The sequence below is a fragment of the Periophthalmus magnuspinnatus genome, chromosome 13 (genome assembly GCF_009829125.3).
Source record: "Periophthalmus magnuspinnatus isolate fPerMag1 chromosome 13, fPerMag1.2.pri, whole genome shotgun sequence".
Taxonomy (NCBI): Eukaryota; Metazoa; Chordata; class Actinopteri; order Gobiiformes; family Gobiidae; genus Periophthalmus; species Periophthalmus magnuspinnatus.
Genome location: NC_047138.1, coordinates 10,428,225 through 10,450,192, shown reverse-complemented (window position 1 = coordinate 10,450,192; position 21,968 = coordinate 10,428,225). Strand labels below are relative to the sequence as shown.

The 21,968-nt window shown below is 38.1% G+C and overlaps 1 protein-coding gene across 3 annotated transcripts in view; it reads left to right on the top strand.

Annotated features, from left to right (window-relative positions):
• Positions 1-19,897, top strand: part of mcamb (melanoma cell adhesion molecule b) — a 74,350-nt gene extending 54,453 nt beyond the window's left edge. For 2 of the 3 annotated variants that reach the window (XM_055226167.1, XM_033976716.2), the window contains 16 exons: positions 12,651-12,775; positions 12,847-13,078; positions 13,159-13,229; positions 13,638-13,725; positions 13,799-13,981; positions 14,066-14,196; positions 14,278-14,410; positions 14,495-14,610; positions 14,843-14,984; positions 15,059-15,186; positions 15,956-16,097; positions 16,695-16,766; positions 17,719-17,757; positions 18,101-18,224; positions 18,559-18,670; positions 18,741-19,897. In XM_055226167.1, coding sequence (XP_055082142.1) covers positions 12,651-12,775; positions 12,847-13,078; positions 13,159-13,229; positions 13,638-13,725; positions 13,799-13,981; positions 14,066-14,196; positions 14,278-14,410; positions 14,495-14,610; positions 14,843-14,984; positions 15,059-15,186; positions 15,956-16,097; positions 16,695-16,766; positions 17,719-17,757; positions 18,101-18,224; positions 18,559-18,670; positions 18,741-18,743 — 1,841 coding nt within the window. In that variant the 3' untranslated portion in view covers positions 18,744-19,897. The remainder of the gene's footprint in view (positions 1-12,650; positions 12,776-12,846; positions 13,079-13,158; positions 13,230-13,637; positions 13,726-13,798; positions 13,982-14,065; positions 14,197-14,277; positions 14,411-14,494; positions 14,611-14,842; positions 14,985-15,058; positions 15,187-15,955; positions 16,098-16,694; positions 16,767-17,718; positions 17,758-18,100; positions 18,225-18,558; positions 18,671-18,740) is intronic. The other variant, XM_055226168.1, reaches the window with a different exon arrangement.
• The last annotated feature ends 2,071 nt before the right edge of the window (positions 19,898-21,968 follow it).

The following is a 21,968-nucleotide window of genomic DNA, read 5'->3' as shown; positions in this document are numbered from 1 at the left end:
GGTGGCTGCACTGCTTTTGGCTCTTATTTCTGGATTTGAGAAAGAAAATTATTTATTATTAGATGTAGATGGTTTGTCACAAATATTTTACAATAGTCAATGGGGGGGAAACCAAAATGTACCCTTTTAAAAGAATGAAGTCAGGCACCTCAGCTATAATGGGTGAGACAGTTGTAACAATGATTACATTATTTTTCTCTATAGAAAAAACCCCCAAAAAACTTGATATTGTAACTGGTGGTCAGTTAAGTGTTTTTAACAGCTCAGAGGTATAAAGCATAAAACATATGTTTAAGGTGACAGATGGAATCTAAATATACATTTGACATACCTTCCATTAATAACAACAATAGCAAATACATAGTAATTCACAGCACTAGACATCTGTTTGCATGTTACTATATCCACATCTCAAACTTTAACCTTTATATGAGGAGTTCTATTCACAGCAGCATTAGGGATGGAGATGGGGTCATGTGAGGATGTGTTCATGTTCATTCATATTCTCTATCACATGAGTGTTAATACTACAGCTACAGGTTTTTGAAATATCATTTTCATGCCACAATTCTACGTACATATGTAAATTGTCTACCTCTTATCTACCTCATTAAGTATATTGCTTAGATTCCTGTGTTGCTAAAGAGCTCAGAACATGGGATCTATTGGGGTCTATTGGTTAGTGAAGACTTTAATATCATCATAATTTTCAGCATTTATTTTATGAGAGTGCAATTACCCCCAATTTCTTTTAATAGACCTCTTTGTTGTAATATATCAGTTATGAAATGGCGGCTGTGCTTCTTTTTTATTGATTAAATGCCTATCCGGACTTTTACTCTCTGAAAATCAAACCTTGGCAGACACTTATTCTTCCTATCGACTTGCAAAGTATCCACATTTTACAATAAAACTTTTTTTGCTTAATCTCTCAGATAAAGCCATGTGACTTTAAGTGCCGCCAGCCTCCACCATTAGGCCCTGACACTTTGCCAAAGTTTTGATTGTCCCCCTGTCCTCCCTGTAGTGAGTCAGCAGCCCCAGAAAAGCCTGGAGAGGAGTGTGGTATGCTCAGAACCAAGCCAGCTCCATCCGAGTCTGATCTATCCAACAGGTGGTCCGTTGAAAGAGAATATACTCCTCGTATCATGGCCCTCCCTCCCCCGTCTTGTCCCTGTTGTGTGGTCTGTTCTTCATTTTGCTGTATTTACATTCTTATTGACTACTGCTGCCTCGTCTGCCTTTTGTAAAGCGTTCATTCTTGTGGTATGTTGAGTGGATGATGCAGATGATCGTTGCGTGTCCATGCGTTTGCTTATAGGAAAGTGTGCGACAGTGCTATGTGACAAGTTGACCCTGTTTTTTCCTCTGGCATCGTGGGAATGTGCAGTTGACTATGGTGGCTGCAGCTGCCACTGTCTGTCTCATTGTCTCCATAGAGCAATTAAACATCACCACAGTCCCCCTACTGAAAATGGATCCTCTGTGCGTTTTATTTATTTAGAAATCTTAGCGTGCACATAAAACCTGACCATTATTCGACTCACATAAAATGTAGTGTCATTTATGAGGCTGTACTTTTTGTGTTACTCTTTTCGTACCAGAGATTGTATAAAGAAGTGGACTAAGGGAATTGATGACAGCCATACCAGCCAGATGAAGCTCATTGAGGCTAGCAGCCATAATGGCGAATTTGGAGTTCCATATTTAGACTTCTGACCACAAGTATCATAGCAACCAAAGAGCCAATCCAGAGCAAAGCTGATAAAGGTAACGCATCACTGGTTTAGCACGGCACTTAGCAACACTTTCAATCAAACCTGTTGCTAACGATAGCAGGAGTGACCTCGGGTAAAGAAGGTATTGGTATTGGATGGTATTAATATTCATAGCTAGATTTATACAATAGTGAAATAACAAACAGAATCATGGAAAGTGGGTTAATACGAATATTTTAAAATCAAAATAAAGAGGCTCACTCCAGCAGTTACAGAGAGAGGAGTGTTTTTCAACGTAACCTGAATTGGAGCCAGAGTTGATGAAGCCGGAAGCGAGCCCATGATCACTTCATATTTTGAACGCGGTGGCTGGCAGGTTAGCTATGTCCATTTATATATACAGTCTATGGTTCTTACTATAAAGTGAAATGCTTGCACTACTCACACATACTATTTCTGAATGATGCTGCAGGACCACTTCTCTCAACACAGTGGGAAGCAAGCCACCAGGTCAAGGAAAGAGATACAGAAATGTTTGAACTATAATGAGATTAAATTGTGAAATAAATCAAGGGAGCAGATGTAATTATCCCTCTTTCAGTCTCAAAAGCTTTCAGCCAGAAGCCGTCTCTGTGTCTCGGGATACACAGTATTGATTGTTTCAGTGATACCAATAATCTTAAGTTTTCATGTTTGAATTCATCATAGTAGCATATCAGGGTATTTTACAGGCTCTTCTGAACATCTCATTCTTTGCTGAGAAAACTTGAGGCGGTAAAGTGTTTACAGACGACCACTGTTCAGATCATTCAGTACACTGCACCACTTGACATTTGACCCGTCCTCTGGGCATTATGGCGTCAAATCTGAGACTGAAAAATTCCTTGAGTTCAATTGTATATTTTATACATTGTTTAGCTTTGTTTTTTGCCATGAAATATATTGTATTCATCAGGTCTGCCATGATAATCACTATATCAACTTATTGTTCAATATATGAAAGCGGGAACAATATCTTGTGTCCATTTTCTTTGCAGAAGTGGGAAATTTATGGCTATTTTTTGGCTATGTAAGATTTAAGCCATAGAAGGTTGAATTAATAAATTGTCAAGTCATATTTATTATTTATTCATAAAAACAAGCACAGCTACCCAAGGTGCTGGACAGATAAGTGTTAGGTGTTAAGTGTCTCATTCTATTATTTATTTATTGCAGCTCATGGTTTGTTTGTTTTTTTTGTTTTTTTTGTTTTTTTAAACAATATTGTACATTTAGAATAGTTTTTGTGGTTTAAATTGTGTTGTGTTTATTGTGTCAGTGACCTAAATTAATTGCAGTATTATTGTATATCGTCTATATTTACTTCAACAATATATCGCACTTCAAAATGTGTTATTGTGACGGGCCTAGCATTTATTGTATTTATTAATATGTCTTATGCCACATATTAGTATAGAGTCACCACATCTGAGCCAAGGTTCTAAAGCTGCATTAGCTCCATTTAGTTTGGCATAAAATGACAAAACATGGCTTTAAAATAAGGTGATGATCACACTGGTCCTAAATCATGATGGCATGAGATGGGATGTGGTTATAAGTTATTGTAAACATTAACAGAATATAATTCAGTACTACATTTCACAACTCTCATACTGAAGCGTCAATTTTTTTCCTTCAGTTCATTCCATTTAGTTTTCATTGTTAATTTGCCAAAACCTTTTATAGATAAGTTCAAATGAAATTGTAGTTGTTAGAATGACCCTTGTTATCCTCAGTTCGATAACCTCCAGTCTCTTTACAGACCACTGAAGTGTGCCATTGAGGGATTAGGGTGGTAAAGGTCAAAGGTCACTACACTTCTCGCTGTGCTGAGTATTTCCTACTCCATATCTCTGTCTATCTGCTCCTTCCCTTCATATTCTCTAACTCCCTAATGATGATAGCAAAAGACGTAGTTTAAATCTGTCAACTGGACAAATCGTTGTAGGAGTGAAGATGTTTCGCTGCTCATCCAAGTCGCTTCTTCAGTTGTGGTCAGATTGCTGGTTTACACTGCCTTATATATATTTGAAGGGAGGGGCTAACTACACTGAAACTGTAAATAGCTATTGTCTCCAGTTTTAGCCTCATACTACCCCATTCAACCTTTAACGACCCTGCTATTATTTTCTTTGTTTGAACTGAAGAAGTGGCTTGGATGAGCAGCGAAACGTCTTCACTCCTACAACAATTTATCCAGTTGACAGGTTTAAACTTTGTCTTTTGCTATGGGTCAGACCTGGACGACTGAGGGATTACACAGACATCCTTACTGATGACTCTGCTAAGCACCTATTAAAACTCTTTCCCATGATCCTACTCGTTTTCCTCATCAAGTATTACCACTATGTCTGGTGCCAGTCGGGTCAGTGATTGTAATTGTGTGTATCATGTAAGCAAACAAGCATGATGAACCAGTGTTATTGTTAGATGTGACCAGCTTGGGAACATGTCAGCTTACTTGACCTTTAGCTCACAGACTCCATTCTGCTGCAAAGTTTGTTAGATTGTTAAGATTGATAACTTAAAGAGGACATAATTATTTACTTTTATGAGCTTTTAATCGCATTTCCCTGTCAATTCCTGCCAAGTTGCATTTTGTAATGATCATTTTTTTCCTTTTTATTACATTTTCAGAAAAAGGTTTAGCATTTCAGAAGACGTTTTGTTTTTACAACTTTTTTTTTACTGTTAAAAAAAAATCTACCTATGAACTAACAAAGACCTAATTTCAGTCAATGTGTTTCTACTTTGACTGCAAGATTAGATTATGGTAAGTTGGTTACCACAGCCTTACAAGGGGATTCTTGCCCCTTGATTTATTTATTATACTATACATACTTATAATAACACATTCAATCGAAGGTGGTCTTGGGACAACAAAGCTGGAGTTTATCAAACAAGTGTTGAAGTAAGCTGGAAAGTCTGGTTTGGTATGTAAATATTAATAGAGTACTTTAAGATTCAAACTGCTATAGAAGAAACACATTAAGTAAGGAAGTGTTTTATTACACACAGGATAATGCAGGTCCCAAATGCATTTGTAAAGTCCCATGCATAAATAGACTATAGGTAAGTGAATGATGGCTGGGGAGGATGTCTGTGTCACATGCTACTTATGTTTCTGGACATTTGCAAAGCATGCGATAATCTGTTTAGGGCAGGAGTCAAGTCTCAAGTTCAGGTCAGGCTCCCTGGTATGAGTTGGACAGTGCGATGGATCTGGTTGCATGTCTGATATCTTCCCAGCCGCTCATCGTCAAGGCGGCAGATTCCAGGTTTTTCAAAAGTCTGGGTTAGATTTGAATCGAGCGATCATCTGTCACTATCTGCTTTGATCTGACTCCAGTGAGAGAAATGAAGGTGTCTTCCCAGGGTTAGCTACTGTCTGTGTGTCTTTAGGTGTTTCAACAATCGGCGCCACACTGGTTAATATATAGTAATGTATAGTAGGTAGGTTTTTTTTCACTGTTTGCTTTACTGACACGTATGAATATGGTAGGTTATGGGTAAACCTTAGCTCAGGGTAAAAAAATATTAGTTTTATTCCCCAGGAAGTGTATTGTAAAAGCAGAACTGTCTTCATCTAATTTAATTTTATCTCTTGCAAACTTAAGAGTCATGTGAGTCACCATATGACAGTTTGACATAAGAGCCCATTGGTTGTTTAAAGTTACTTCATCCTTCTTCACTTTTCTGAAAAAAACAAAACAAAACTGTCAGTGGCAAAGCAATTCCAGGTTATATATAGTATTTGTTTTTACCTCAGAAATAAAAATGTGCACCTACCTCGGTCACATTTGTACAGATATTTGCAGCTTAGTAATTTCATTTCATGTAATACTGATCATATAAGTGTGATCTATGAGTCACTGAATGAGCATAAGATGGCTATGCTGGAGCCACTGAACTGTAAATCGAAGGAAGATTTGGGTAAACAGATCTCAGATGAGACCTGGGAAAACACTGACATAATTTTGTCTTTATCAATCTGCCTTAAACAGATTGATCAGGATCATTGGTGATTCAATTTAAAGTGGTGCATTACCTGCACTGGTCTAAAACCATACTAAGTAGGATTAAGGATGGATTTTACTCTACTTGTGATCGATGTAAGCATGAACCTGTCTCTTTATTACACATGTTTTGGACTTGTTTAAAACTGGAAATGTATATTTGATGTCCTCTGTAAGATATGTGCTAAAGTACTGGCTCCAACCTTTCTGTTTTTTGCAATCTTTGGAGTGACTACTAGTTTACATTTGACCGAGGCACAGGCTAGTCTGGTGGCTTTCTGCACAATGTTAGCTCGTAGGAGGATGTTGCTGCACTAGAAGGAACCACAGCCGCCTGTATATGGGCTCTGGATTAAGGATGTCATGTATTACACTCAGCTGGAAAAGATCAGATATACAACCAAAGACTCACTTAAAAAATATTACAAAATGTGGAATCCTTTTCTTGTTTACTTTCAAACCTCGAAGCAACTGAAATGACATAAAATGCTGTAAATAAGTGCTTTCCATGTTTCTATAAATACAATTTTATGTCATTTTTATTGTGTTTATTTTTATATTTTTATTTTTATATTCTACAATTTTTTTTAGCATTATTTATGATTTATTTCTTTATTTCCTTTATTTTTATTTTTTTAAATTAATAATGTATTTCTTTGTATACCTGTCTGTCTCATGTCTACATGCTGAGGGTGGGGTTCTGGTAGAGAAAAAGGAAAACAAAAAAACTGAAGACGTCTGGCTGACATTGTTAAGAAATATGTTTTGAATAAATAAACCAAAAAAGATATAAAAATGTATATGCTAATTGTGATTACATAGCTGCATGTTGCAATCCTTCCCTGTACTCCTTAATAGGTCTGTTCCAGCTGCACAAACAGACCCCCAGTGACCTCATAAAGTCGTCACCTGAATTCGTGCCACTAATGTCATTGCAGCTGACTTCACTGAATTACCCATACAAACCCAACAATGGATTTATAGAGACAAACTGACATGGCTGCAGTCTTATTAAAACATGTAGGAGCTGTAAATCGTGACAGCATCCATCAGCGTATTTACTCAGGTGTTCACCTTTTTTGAAGAAGAAGAAATAATGAATCTCCACCAGCAGAAAGTCATTTTGAACTCTAAGTCTTCAGTTTTGTTATCTTTGAGGTTTGTCTGTCTGTACCAAGTGAAGTCAGGTCATAACAACATAGCACAGCAAATAATGGCATTTGAAGGCCCGATAACAAGTGTTGATTTTTACTTCTACTGGCCATACTTGTAAATCAGATTATTAAATATTTTTTGTTTGGTTCTTAAAGGTCCCATATTACACAAAACTGACTCTTGTGAACTTTAAGCTATGTTATAATGTTGTTATCTCCTCAAAAACATACCTGGAGTTGTGTTTTGTTTCATTCACGTATGTATGAGTAACACTTTATTATTAGTTTGTCTTCATCCCCAAAGCTCAAAATACTCTGTTCCACCTTGTGATATCATGTAGTGGTAGCTTTCTAGTTAACTCCTTTATTTTAGTAGAGATGGACAGTTCAAACACTGAATCCAAATGATTCTAGTGAAAGTGTATGGAGTTTTAAAACAGTGGAGCACTTCCTGTATTACCACATGACATCACAAGGTGGAACAGAGTGTTTTCTGTTTGCAAGAAGAACTCAACATAATTATGCAGGGTTTGTGTGTTAAACGTGTGAATGAAAACACAAACCCAACTCCAGGTATGTTTGTGATGAGGAAACAACATTAGAACAGAGATTGGAGAATAGTATAATATAGGACCTTTAAAGTATTTCTTTTTTTGTCTAAAAATGTAAAAATGTAAATAATATTCCATACCATTACATCAAAAGAAAAAATAAACATAGGGGATGGTATCAGGTGAAATTCTTGGTTAGGACGACATACTGGCACTGATTGGGATTAAAATCTTTTTGTTCATACAGTGATCAATGGACCATTTTTGTTCTGATAAATATTAGACCATGTCAGACTATTGTAGTCTAACACCTGTTCAGACACAGACAGTCCTGTAAACACAGTTCAGTTGCCGCTATAGTCCCGCCTTCTAACAGGATAAGCTCTTGAAAATGAAAACATAAGTGCTATGATCTGCTCTAAATTCAAGACTTGAACATCCTCTATAGTCCTTCACAGATAGAGCCACCTGTGGTCTGGGCCTGCTGCCAAAACATATGGAGCGCGCCCTCCCATTTATGTTCATGTCCACAAAGTCCAAACGGATTCCAGCCTTTGAACGGCGGCATGCCACCCCCCATCTGTCGGCCCGGGCTGTCAGAGGGATGCCTGCCGTGTGGGGTCAACGTGTGCTTCAGCTGTAAAATAAATAAACGCACATGATTTAAGATGTAAACCAATGAGGGCTTCTTGTCTGCTAATCATTTCTCTTTGTTTATAAATGGAAATGTCAAACACTCAAAAGATGGAAGAGGAGCCAAAAGTTGTACTTATGCAAGGGTACTGTTACTTATAATATATAATATTACTCGAGTAAAAGTACAAAGTAGTGGTCCAAAGGATTACTCAAATAAGAAGAAAAATTTGGGAAAACAGCTACTCAAGTAAGAGTAACTGCAAGAGTACCTGTTGAAGTATAGCAGACCCAAGACATGGAAAAAAAAAAAAAAAAAAAAAAAAAAAAATTAAGTAAGAGCACTGTTATGTTAAATATATTACTCAAGTAGGAGAAAAAGTATGTGGTCCAAAGTACAATTTTATTTGTTTGACATTTATTTAATCAGACTTGGTTAAATAAACTTGAGATCAACAGATCTATTTTTGCAGCGACCTGCCAAACTGCTCAAAAGCTGCTCAAGTTATCGTACCTCCCACCTCTGCAGATAATACAGCGTACATAGGCCTGTTTAGTAGTACTTACAGGCTGCTTTGTGATATCTATAGTCCCAGTAGTGGATTGTTATGTCTGCTGTGAAATCCAAGCCGTTTGTCATAATACACAATGCGTTTGATATGACTTCCTCTCACGATAACAGTATCTGGGTTGCTTGCCTTTGTTATCTTAAGAGGGCCTCATTTAGCCGTGCTGTCTGAATGCTATCCGCTCTTGTCGTAGGATGAGCTGGGGTTTAGAGGGATGAGGCAAAAGAGCGATGTTTATTTCTGCGTTTGGGATGAGCTAGTGCTGCTGTCACAGACTCTTTGAATCTCTATTATCTAATTGAAAAGTGTGTTTGCATATGACCCACATTCAGATTACATTCATATATCAGAGGCAAATATTCTTTTTAACTCTCTGAAAGAAAATATTAGCAGGGATGTTTCTTGGTAGTAATGTTACTAATGGGTTATAGGCATGAATGCTGTGATATTGCTGCGTATGTTACAGTAATAATTCATGCTCAGGCAGCTTCATATACATTAAAAAGAGGTTTGGGTTCAAAGGTTATTTTTTCTGATGGTTATTTCTTTCCCAGCGTTACAGTATAAAGTATATGAACAAAGAGCCAATGCAGTACTGAACAGCACTATGTTAGTTAAAGGTGTTCTATGTAACTTTTTAATGGGACATCCATTGACTTGCCTGGAATCTTCCACAGTGCATGTTTCTAGTCTTTATTGCATTATGGGTATTTTTATTGCTGGGTCCAAAGACAAAATAACAAAAAAAAGAACAGATCCGCACTGCAGTTGCACAATTTTTAAAATGTTAAATAGCACCGAAATGTGATGTTTCGGGGTCAAGTCCTTCTTCAGATTGTACAAAAACACAATGAAACTTATTTTTACTGTGAGCGATGTTGTCGCAATACAGATCTGACCTGTTATTTGGCATTCTTGTGTCACCTCCTTGTCTCTGTGAAGATAGATTAAGTTTAATGCCATACTGTGAAGCACTCTAGGCAAAGCTATAAAATCTCCATGGAGGTAGCAGGTGGCGGATTCTCCACCAGAAATGTTACATAGTGCACATTTAAATTAATTTAATGTTTCCAAAATACAAATACTGGACATTTGTTTAATAATTTGTTGGTGTACCTCAGTTAGTCTTGTCTTTCCATGCCATGTTTGTCGTAACAGAATAATCATTGTCACAGTTATTTTTACTTTTGTGTTTTTACGTTTACATTTTTTCTTGGTCATTCTATACAGTTGCCATTTCTTGCACTAACTTTGGACTGTCTTGCATCATAGCCAAGGGGATGCTCTGTCAGGCCTGATTTAGTGCTATTATCTAAAATGCATAGACTGTGCTGTCTCATAATCAGATATGATCGATGTAGGCCTTGAAATAGGAGGCTCTCATATTGATACACTCCACGCACCAAACAGTCTTCAGATTACTAATGCTATCTGACTGTGATCCTCCAGTGGGTCTGCGTGTCCACTTCAATATAACTCCAACAAACCCAAGCTTATAACTACTTTTTAATTTAGTTGTCCTGTAGGTGAGCTGTCAGGTGCGGGAGGGGCGGGCGAGTCAGCATTGTCCTTCATCATTGCTAATGGTCAGGAAATGTGAATGTTAGAGAGACTAATTGGATTTCTTTAACAGGAAAGCATCTGTCCTGTTCCATTATGCGGGGGGTAAACAGCAGCAGCAGCCAGGCAAAGTGGAGGAGATGGGCCCAGAGTGAAAACAGGAGATTTTGTTGAGATGAGCAAATCCAGTGTCAGGTTCAGTGTCAAAATTTGTTGGAAGAGTTGAAAGGACTTTTGAAGTATAGACCATGGTGGATGAAGTACTTAATTTTATTACTTAAGTAAAAGTACAGATATAGAGGTAAAAAGTTACTCAATTAAAAGTAAACGCATTACATAAAAAACTCGACTTAAGAAAAAGTATCTGTTTAAAAATGTACTTCAGGAGTAAAAAGTCAAAGTATTTCACACAAGTGTTGTTAAATTATTGTTAAATGTACATATATGCATGTTTTGGTCAACAGTAGCAATACAAATCAATTTCTTAATTTTTCTTATGAATTTTGTGTATTTAATTTTGTTTGCTCAAAGCCGAAGATTGAACTCTAGTCAGGATGCTACCACAAACATGCTCAAAATAACTTTTCAAATGATATGGAAAGTACCTTTTACTTTTCTGTCCAGTTAAAAATGTGGTGGAGTAGAAGTATCCACTGCAAAATGTATATAACTAAAGTAGAGTAAGTACAGTACTTTACTACTTGTTAGTTTAGTTAAACTAAACTATGATGAAGTATTTCTATATAATGACCAAAAGATTAGTTATTTAATTTAATGAAAAAATCTGTTGTAGAGCACTGATGCATGTTCATTCCGTAGTCATTGAGGAAAAGGTCAGTGCAGGACATACATCTAATTAGCATTTTGATCTGTATTAAGTCTTGACTCTAATTTCCATATTTCCCAGAGTAAACGAGTCATCCTGTGTGTTTCCCTCTGTGGTAAAAGGTCTTAATCAAGCTTGGCATTCCCACAAAGCCAGGAAACTACTTACATTGTCCTTCTACACCACACGGATGTAAGGAGTAACCGGGATAGTACTAGAGTACTTTGAGGATGCGTCATAAGTTAAACCACTGTAGCGGGAGAGAGAGTGCTCCTCAGACATGCATGGAGAGGAACAGTGGACCTTCTATACTGCTGTAAATTGAGCCTTTCTTCCTGTGTGAGGGTGCCATAGAGGAATGCACTGCACTAATGTGGACATGGGTGGGCTACTCATTCCTGTCATAGCAGATCGTCTTTCCTGTGACACTCACTTTACGCTACATGGTTTGTCTTTAGCTATAGCTCTGTCATAAAGTCCAGCTTCTTTCAGTTGAAGCTCCTTGCTAAAGTAAAGCCCTACCTTCCACAGGTGGATTTTGAAAAAGCAATCCATGCATTTGTAACATGGCATGACATTATTGTAATTTCTTTGTATGTGGGGGTGGACCAGGGCTCCCTGTAGCACTTACAGAATGTCCAGAACACTGCAGCTCATGTACTGACAAAAACTAAGAGACAGACCACATTAGGCCTGTGCTGTGTAACCTGCACTGGCTCCTGTTTCATATCAGGTGCAACTCAAAATGTTATTAATTGTGTGTAAATGTCTGCATTCTATTGGTCATCTTTATTTAAGGAAATTGCTGCAGCCCTGTACTCTACTCCACCCAGACCCTAAGGTCAGCTGACCAGCTCCTGCTGGCTGTGCCCAAAGCCAGGCTCAAGACCAGAGATGTCAGAGCCTGTGGCAGCGCCCAGACTATGGAACAGCCTCCCTCTCATTTAATAATAGTTAGACAGGATCTCTTGGTGTTATATTGTTCTTTTTCTATGTATTGTACTGTAAATCTCTGGCTCAAACTGCGGAAAAAAGTGGAAATAATACATGTATTTCAGATTTGTATTTTTATTTAAAGCCGAAGTTAAAACTGTCAACTGGACACAATGTTGTAGGAGTGAAGACGTTTCACTGCTTATCCAAGACACTTCTTCAGTTTTGATTTAACTTCGGCTTTTACTATGGATCAGACCTGGACGACTGAAGGATCACACAGACATTTTTATTTTAAGGAAATACTACTGTTGACCGACTGGTGGCTCACATTTACATCAACTTAATATGAGGTGAAGCAGACAATTCTCAGTAATGCAAAGCAATTACTGTTGATATTAAGATGATATTAAACGTACAGGACACCAAATAAATCTGATAAACTGTACACATCTAGGCCTGCACTTACATCTATACATATATTCCATACATAGAATATACAGTAAACGCTGCATGATCTGTGAGTATTCTCCTTTTTAGAATAGTAGAAGTTGCCATCCAATCAGTATATAAAGGTGTAGGGCTGTAATACTATTGGCAGTTAAAATGTTGTTTTACATTTGATTAAATGCATTTGTGTGTCTGTTACAGCATGGGCCATCGCAGAGGTGAACATGGAGGACAGAGTGGATGTGAGGCTGGATGACACTGCACAGATCAACTGCATGTTCTCTACAGAAGATGGACTTGGGGGAACCATTATTCAGTGGTTTTATGTAAGTACCATCACTACTTATTAACAGCAACATGTATTTGTGAATGTAACCGCTGTTGTCTCGTTGCCAAGGTGACGCGGACGGGAGAGAAGCAGCGGATCTACTACCTAGAGAGTGGCTTGAGCTACCCAGAGAAAGGAACGCCCTTCTCAGACAGGATCAGTGTGAATGGGACTGGGGCTACTGAAGGGGTGGTGCTAACTATCAACAAAGTTCAGTTAAAAGACGAATTAGAATTCATTTGTTATGTCAAAAGTCTCACTGACGGCACCGCAGAGGGGAGGACTAAGCTCAGAGTCTTCCGTAGGTTTTTCCTCATTTTTAGACAATTTTTAGGGTTGAATTTCACGTTACTGATGATCAAATACTGATTCTTCATGCAGAAACCCCAGCCACGCCCACCATTGTAGGAGTACAAAAAGGGATCTCCATCCAGGAAGAGTCTATGTCGAAAGTAAGTATCTACTTAATCTGTGTGTGGATCAGAGAGTTATCATTTTGCACCTACCTCAAAGTACATACTATTATTGTGTCCTTGGGCAAAACACTTCACATTGCCTCCTCCAGACTCAGGTTGCTGCACCTGGAAAAACATCTAATTGATATAAAACCCACCTAATGATAGTCAAAGATGGTTTCATAAGTTAAAAATAAACAAATGGATGGAATATTTTACATTTACATCATGTATGTATGTCTGTGCGTGTGTGTGTGTGTGTGGGGGGGGGTGTTTGTGCATGCGTGTGCGTGTATGTATGTATGTGTGTATGCATGTATGTAGGGGTGTCTGTATTTATGTGTGAGAACAATGTACTGAAGAATGTATACGGAAAGCAAAGATAAAACTATTATTGTATTTTAGATCGGGACCTGTGAAGTCACCAATGGCTATCCGAAGCCAAATATCACATGGTACAAAGACAACACACCAATGCGCAGCATTCCCGGGGGTAATGTACTTGAGTAAAGACATTCCTTGCAAAGCTTACCTTTTAATGCTTAAAAGTGTACTGTTTTCCACAGAAGTTAATGTTTTGCCTAGCATCACAATCGAGTCCACTGGGTTGTACTCAGTGAAAAGTGAATTGGCCATGAAGGTTGTGAAAGAGGATGCAGATGCCCACTTCTATTGTGAGGTTACGTACTTTGCTCCTGGGGAGGAGACTATGATGGTCGAGACCAGCCCTATCAACATTACGGTGTACTGTGAGTTTAACAATAACTCTGCTGTAATGTCTTGACTCAAACTGTATGTGTGGAAAAACATAACTTTTTCCTGTTATGTTTTAGATCCACACACAGATATAATTATGTGGGTAGAGTCACCAAAAGGTAAAATCAAGGAGGGCGACAATGTGGTGATCCAGTGTTCTGGTAATGGCAATAATCCATACACCACCTTCTCTATAAAGGGCGGGGAGGTAATATAAGCACAATATAACGCTTCATTCTCAAAATGTCTATATTGACAAAATGATTAATGCATGTGTGTATGTCTGTAGAATTTATCAGCAGATACCAGTGAATTAGTGGTTGAAAACATCACCCGCCTGGACTCAGGGAAGTACGAATGTTTTGCTCTGGACATGGAAAGCTTTGAAGAAATCAGTACAAACATTACAGTATTTGTCAACTGTAAGTAACAAGAATGGATGAATAATCTGTAGGGAGTGATTGCATAGCAGTAATGTTGACATATATACTTTTTGTTATGTGCAGATCTAGAGGATGTTGTGATTAAGCCTGGGAAAATCATGGAGGTGCCTCAAGGAGATGAAAGGGAGGCAACATGCAATGCCCTGTCCTCTTTGCCCACGCAAACAGCCTGGTTTAAGGTTCGACTTCAACAGCTCTTACTGCTTAGTCTTATTTGTATTTATTATATCGTTAGTACAAGATATACTGACAGCACATACTGTCACTAAAACCCATCAAGAGAGAACGGCTTGAATAATGTAGACAGTGAAATACACATAGAATCATCAATTACAGCTTATTCTTTAGGTGATTAACAATGTCTCAGCTCCACTGCTACAAACGATTATTTTTCTTTTGTTGGATTTGTAGAATGGGGAGGAGGTTGTGAAAGGTCACACTTTGGCCTTAAAGGATGCTACATTCGACACTGCTGGGACTTATGTGTGCGTAGTGACTGCAGAAGAGGTGGAGGGACTGGAGAGGAGCGGGACAATGCGAGTTTACATTGAGGGTGTGGTACCGTGCACTTCATGATGTAGAGTTTACTGTAGGGAGACATTTCTGAGTGGTCATTTCTGTGTTTAGGCCAACCTGTGATCCTGACTCCAGACATTACTGAAATGGAGGAGAGTCCGGAAAAGACAGTGGATCTCAACTGCTATGTCCAAGGATACCCTTACCCCACTGTCACCTGGTCCACTTCAGAGGGAAAGGTATCTCACTTTTAGGGGGAGACAGTTATAATTTAATTTAGTGAAAGTAAATAGTAAAAAGTAAATCTGATTTCCGTAGCTCTAACTTGTCACGTAAACAAAAGTGAATATTACTGATTTTTTTTTTTTCTTTACTTGACATACCAAAGCTCTTGAAATGATCATCATTGTCTCCACACCTGCTTGTTAGTGGCCCATCGGATACCAGGTGCACACTTTGACGGCAACAGTGGCTCTGTTGAAAATTACGTTGTGGCCTTACGCAAGACACATCACTTAGTATTTGTGTGTGAGAGATAGGTGGTGGTCAGAGGGGCCAAGAGTGCAGATTGGCAGCCTTGCTTTCATCAGTCTACCCCCGGGCACCTGTAGCTACAATTGCAGCTTACCACTACCAAGTGTGGAATGAGTAATGCAGTTTAAAGTGCTTTGGTTGCGTTGAAAGGTTCTTTTGAACTTCAATTGAACTTACTTTTTTCAGAGTTTAGTGAACTCATCTGTCCTGTGTAAATTAATCAAATAACAAAATACATTGTGATAGTTATTGTAATTTGTAAATGTGCATTTTTTCTATCATCATCAACATAATTTAATTCAATTTTTTCTGACCATTTATTATACAGAACAGATGCAAGCAAAAAATAAGGCTGAAAAGCGGGGAGAGACTCACGACAGCTGCATGAGGAGCCTTTCAGAACAAAGCCTTCCATTACTTATTCTGTATAGATCTTGGCCTTACATTGTCCAAACCCTTGTGTTTACTCTACAGATCCTGCCTGCAACTTCAGAAACAGAGACCGACGATGGGGTCATCAGTACGGCCAGTGTCAAGGTAACGGGTGACATCATTGTCTTCTGCAACGCCACCAACTCTTTAGGAGAGGACTCTGTGACCTTCAACATCAAAGCTAGTGAGTTCCTTCCTCCTCCTCTGCCCAAGTCCAATGTGTGTTTTGTGTGTATTGTGTCATTTGTGTATAATGTTTGCCTGGTCCTTATATGTCTGTTTTGGTACAGCTCTGTGAAGCCCCAGTCTCTGTGTTGTGGGAAAATATGTAGATGTTATTGTGATTTTTGTCAATGGGCCCACTTTGCCCAGCAGGTTTCTCATAGTCCAAGGTCATACCACAACCCATAGATTAACTTGACAAAATCACATCTTTGAATAATAAATATAGTTTTATGAGATGTTTGTATTAAATTCAAACAGACTCGAGTAACAGATCCATGCAGTATAATAATATTCTTCTACTGTGTAGCAGACATTGTTCATCCAGACTGATGTTTTGAATTGCATATTTCAAAAGTACTGTAAAATCCTTTGCTTTTCCTTCCAGAGATTGCATTGGACTGAACCTGCTCTTGAAATGTGCTCATAATGTTACTGTTGTGTTTTGTAATTATTGTGGGTTTCTCGCTGTACAGTTGTGTGGCTGTTCTCTGTGCTCCCTTGTCCTTCAGTGTTTAACAGTGAGGCTGGTCCCGTCTGTGTCTTTACCTTTTTTCAGTCACACACACCACACCAGAAACCAATAGCCCCACCATAATCCCCTCCACCACCGTTACTACTGATTCTTCAGGTAAGATTATCATTGGCCCTTATATCTTTTACTGCAAATCACAAGAAAATCAAACACACTGTAATTCACTTTACTGTGCTTAAAAGTACTCTATGTAACTTTTCTGCTTGTCTCCATGGATATAGTATTGCTTTGCCTGGAATATACCGTATCATGGAATAAATTGTATAGATATATCCTGCATTTATTCAATATTGCTCAAAAATTCCTTGAAAAACATGCATTCTTACTATGAGTGGCTCACCTCTCCATAGATCCGATCTGTTTCTTTGGAGATAGATAAGTTACTCCAACAGAATAGTTATATTATGCACCTTAGGACAGCTAAAAGTATTTAGAGTAGTGTACTTAAAAGTATTTAATATATTTTGCTCACATATTTCAGGTAGATGTGGATTATAAATGTGACATTATCAAAACAGGTTAATATAATTAACTACTTGACCAGCTCTACTAAGAAGGGACAAGAGAAACACAACTTAAACTGTGTAACTTATGCCATACAGTAGCTGGTCTTCGAATGAGACTACACAGGTCACCTCCCTATCTGCGTTTTAACAATGATCATTTGTTTTCACTTCACCTGTCACTGGCCATAATGTTATGCCTATCCCTGCATGATTTTGAACATTAATTATTTATTTAAAAGTGCCTCTAAATGTCACAGCCCATAGTTACATGTATACACACAGCATCAGCGTGGAGGCAGCTGATCATCTGTAATGCACTCGGAGTCAGTCTGCTGACTTCTATTATACAGCAACCATGTCTTGAACCCTGTCTGTCTCATGTCTTTTTGTACTTCAGAAACATCAGGGAGGATTGCAATAAGTTCTAAACACTTAAATTGTGCCATTATCATACTAGGTTGTTTTTAGGTCTAAGTTGATTTGCCCATTAATACTTACTTAATAGTACCCACTGTTCACTGTTGTCATGTGGTTTTTCTCAGTCAAACTCCAAACAGTTTCTCCAAACCAACTCAAGAAAGGTTTGTAACACTGCAGAAATGGCCCTGCTCCTCTGTTTTCACAGACCCCTTTCTCTCTCTTCACAGTCCCTCCTGTCTCGCCCCTAGTATCACACATTCACACGTCCACACCTTTCTGTGCATGTTGGTGTAGAAGCACTCTGTCTGCTTCCTCACTTATAGGATGCCCCCGGTCACATGAATGCTGCTAGCACTGCACTGTACAAAGCTCTATTTCTTCACTCTACTGTTGAATGCTGCACAGCCTGCTTGATTCTCCCACTGTCTTATCCCTCATCAACGTCTTGTAATGGATTTATATTTGAATAACGCTTGGGCTCTATGTGTGCTGTTTCTCCACCAGAGGGCAGTGGTGTTATCATTGCAGTCATCATCATATGTATCCTGCTGCTGGCCATTTTGGGCAGTGTACTCTACTTCCTTTACAAAAAGGGCAAGATATGTGGCCGATCAGGCAAACAAGACCTGTAAGTACATTTTTTACATTTATTAAGTTGTTTTAACCAACTCATGCTGATGCTTTCCATCAGATGTGAAAATTACCATTGACTAATCCTTTTAGTATTACTTTCATGTGATGTTTGTGGTGATCTGTACAGATACTTATGGCCTTCTTCTTAGCTTTTGTATGGAGAAGATCTTTTTGAAAAGTGCATATGTACTGTAACCTATTCTCTTCTACCTTGTGTATATTGTAGTTTCACAAATTTAACTTGTCTTTGGTCAAGTAGGGAAACAGTGGAGAGAAGACCTCATTGAAGACACTCATTGAGATTAAACAATGCATTTTTTCTCTTTTAGAAGTAAAGGAAAGGCTGGTAAAGACAACATTGTTGTGGAGATGAAGAGTGACAACACAGAGGAAGCAGTGCTTCTTGGTGTGAATGGAGAGAAGCAACTTCCCAGTGATCAGGTATGGCAAACTCATGTTAGAGCATTATTCCGATGTCATGTATACTAAATATTATTCTTTGTTTGTACAGTGAAGAGTGCCCTGTATTGTGAGGGGGAGGAGGGGCAGTAGGTGACAACTGCTACCTCGTCTCCTTCTCTCAGGCTCAGATGAGATGACTCTGCCTTCTGCTTCTACCGGACCTCCTTTTACTCAGTGATGTGATCAAAAAAAGCCCTAGCTGTTCACTGGAGCTCCTTGGACTTGCTGCCCTTTACAGCTTGGCACATTTTTGTTCAAATAGCACAAGTGTTTATGATACCCTGGACTGCCTGCGAACTGATTGTCTATAGATTATAGATTATAGCACGGATATTTTTTTCTACCCCTATGGCATCACCTCAGGCAAAGCAATCGCCAAAGAGCAGCTAAAAAGCTCTTATTGTGTATATATGAAATCTTATGTATATATTTCTTTATTTAAACATATAAATAAAAAGACAAAAAGATAAGAACAGTTTAGGATGATTTGGTGCGATTTGTAGAGCCTAAACAGTTTTTGGTTTTGATCCTTTTTGACTAACTGTTTGTTGTGCCCAAGTCTGAACACTGAAATGTTACAGCTTTACTGAAAGCTCAACAGGAAAACCAGCTCTAGCCTTTTCAGCCAACACCAAAGACTTAAGACTTTTAGACTCTAGGTTACCTAATAAGTTTGATTTTTCACTGTAGTTTGGATCATTTGATTTGCATTATATTGTAAAGGTGAAGCTTAAGACACATTTAAACTGTTTTATTTAGTGTTGGAGCACTGATATCTGTTGTGTTAATGTGAATACTTAGTTCCACTGATTTTAAAATACTGTTCTGGATTATTGATTCACAAAATGACGCCACCATCCTCACAGCTTTCATTCTGCTACATGGTTTTGAATTGAACTTGAAATTGTTTGAAGGACATTCCCCTCAGACTTGATGCCTTATAGTAACAACTCTTCCTCATTTCTTTTTACTGTTACACTGAGATTCAGTGGAGAACTACTGAGGAGGGGAATGACTGTGACGCCATGCAATTCAAGTTGGACAATCAATGACACATCACATGTATTTAAACTAGCGCTGTACATCATTTTAAAATCGACGATTACTGCTTTGATCATGTAAATTGTTTTAACTTATGACTTTAAAACCAAAGAACCAACAAAAGCATTTGTAATTTACAAAATAAAAACTATTTGAATGTAATAAGCCTCTACTTATTTGGATGACATTACGGTAAAAGTAAAAAAAAAAAAAGTGACTCACAAAGGATGAAAATTAGCACTGGCTATAATCCTACTTATTTACAGGTGTGGGATTCATTCCCCATGCCTCTGTTCTTAACCCTAGAACACTTTCGCTATAAAAAGTTACACCATCACTTTTACCGGGTAATTTTTACCCGATATAATATACCCAACAAAAAGTACTTGTCATAAAAAATAGATCAAAATATGACAACACTTGATAAATTAGAGTGGTTTTCTTTTATTTTCAACTGTGGTATGTGTAACAAAATGGAAAGTAAAAACATAGGAAGATCCTACAAACATGCTCGAAAATTACTGAAAAATGTGGAATTTGAGAACTCTATGGAAGCCCGTTTCCGCCATGAAAAAAAAAAAAAAAGCCCCACAGAAAGTCGAAATTACGAGTTTTAAACTCGTAATTACGACTTTTAAACTCGTAATTATGAGTTTAAAACTCGTAATTATGAGTTTAAAACTCGTAATTATGAGTTTAAAACTCGTAATTATGAGTTTAAAACTCGTAATTTCGAGTTTAAAACTCGTAATTATGAGTTTAAAACTCGTAATTTCGAGTTTAAAACTCGTAATTTCGAGTTTAAAACTCGTAATTTCGAGTTTAAAACTCGTAATTTCGAGTTTAAAACTCGTAATTTCGAGTTTAAAACTCGTAATTTCGAGTTTAAAACTCGTAATTACGACTTTTAAACTCGAAATTACGAGTTTTTAATCTCCTCATTATTCCCCCAAGCGTCACCATCCATCATGCACATGCACATGGGATGTTCCAACTAACTTCTCTGAACCAGATCCACATACAACGTAACTGGATTGTAAAGGCAAGTAGAAAGTTTTTAAGACAATTTATAGTAGTTATGTTTCATGAAGTACTTTATAAAATATAGGGTAATTTTCCCAAAATGGAATGTACTATGTAGTACGAAGTGTAGATTAATTTGAGAGCTCTATAGGTTTACTAGCTTTGAATTGAAGTTAGATAAATGAAACACGCTTTACTGTTTACTGTTGACTGTTTTGTTCACATCCACATCGGTGTTTGTATATATGTGCGTTAGTGACTCGTAACGCTGTAGCTCGTCCACATGGGGTCATTGTTCTATATTTATATGGGTAGGAACCTTACAGATGATATGTTTCCGGGGAAAGGCGCACACGATTTGTTTGCTATAGATATCAGTTACGTTTTACAGTGTTTTCATCGATTTTCCCAGGTAAGTCATGTGAACTCAGTAGTTTATCTTTTTGCGGTTAATAACGTTTTTGTTTGGTTGTCTTGCTGGTATTTATGCAATTCTGTATTGAAAGTGAACCGCTATTATTCCACGTTACCATAGCTATGTTATACTACAGCAAACCTACGATACCCCAGCAACGCATTACTGGGCTAAATCAAAATGGTCTTTTTCGCAATAGACGGGATTCTCAAACTGATGGTTTACAAATTTTGTTGAAACTTTTCCCTAAGTGAACCTACCTTACAGTACACAATTAGATCTTAAAGTTGTCACATTACCTTTACCTTTATTCTTATAACATTTATTAGATTTTATTTTAAATTTAGAATTACCTTCAAGTTATTGTATTAATTATGACCTTTACATGAATTCACAATTACCTTGAATTGTTATATTTATTGTTGTAATTTAACAATCATTACATATATGTCGTAACGGTGCGGATAGGACCAAAGGATGCAGACCAGAGCAGTTTTAACAGTGTTTATTTACAGCGGTGAAAATGCAGTCTTTAAACAGGTCACAAGAGCAGGTACAGGAACCGGGGAGCGGGAGACGGGTCAGGCGGGTGCGGTGCAGGTAGAGGCGGGCAGGACAGGACCAGGACGGGGATAGAAGCAGGTGCGGTACCAGGGCGGGCGGAGCAGACGAAGACCAGAGCGGGGAGCGGGTGACAAACCAGAGACCAGGACCGGACAGGAGACGAGACGAGCAGGAGACGAGACGAGCAGGAGACGAGACGAGCAGGAGACGAGACGAGCTGGAGACGAGACGAGC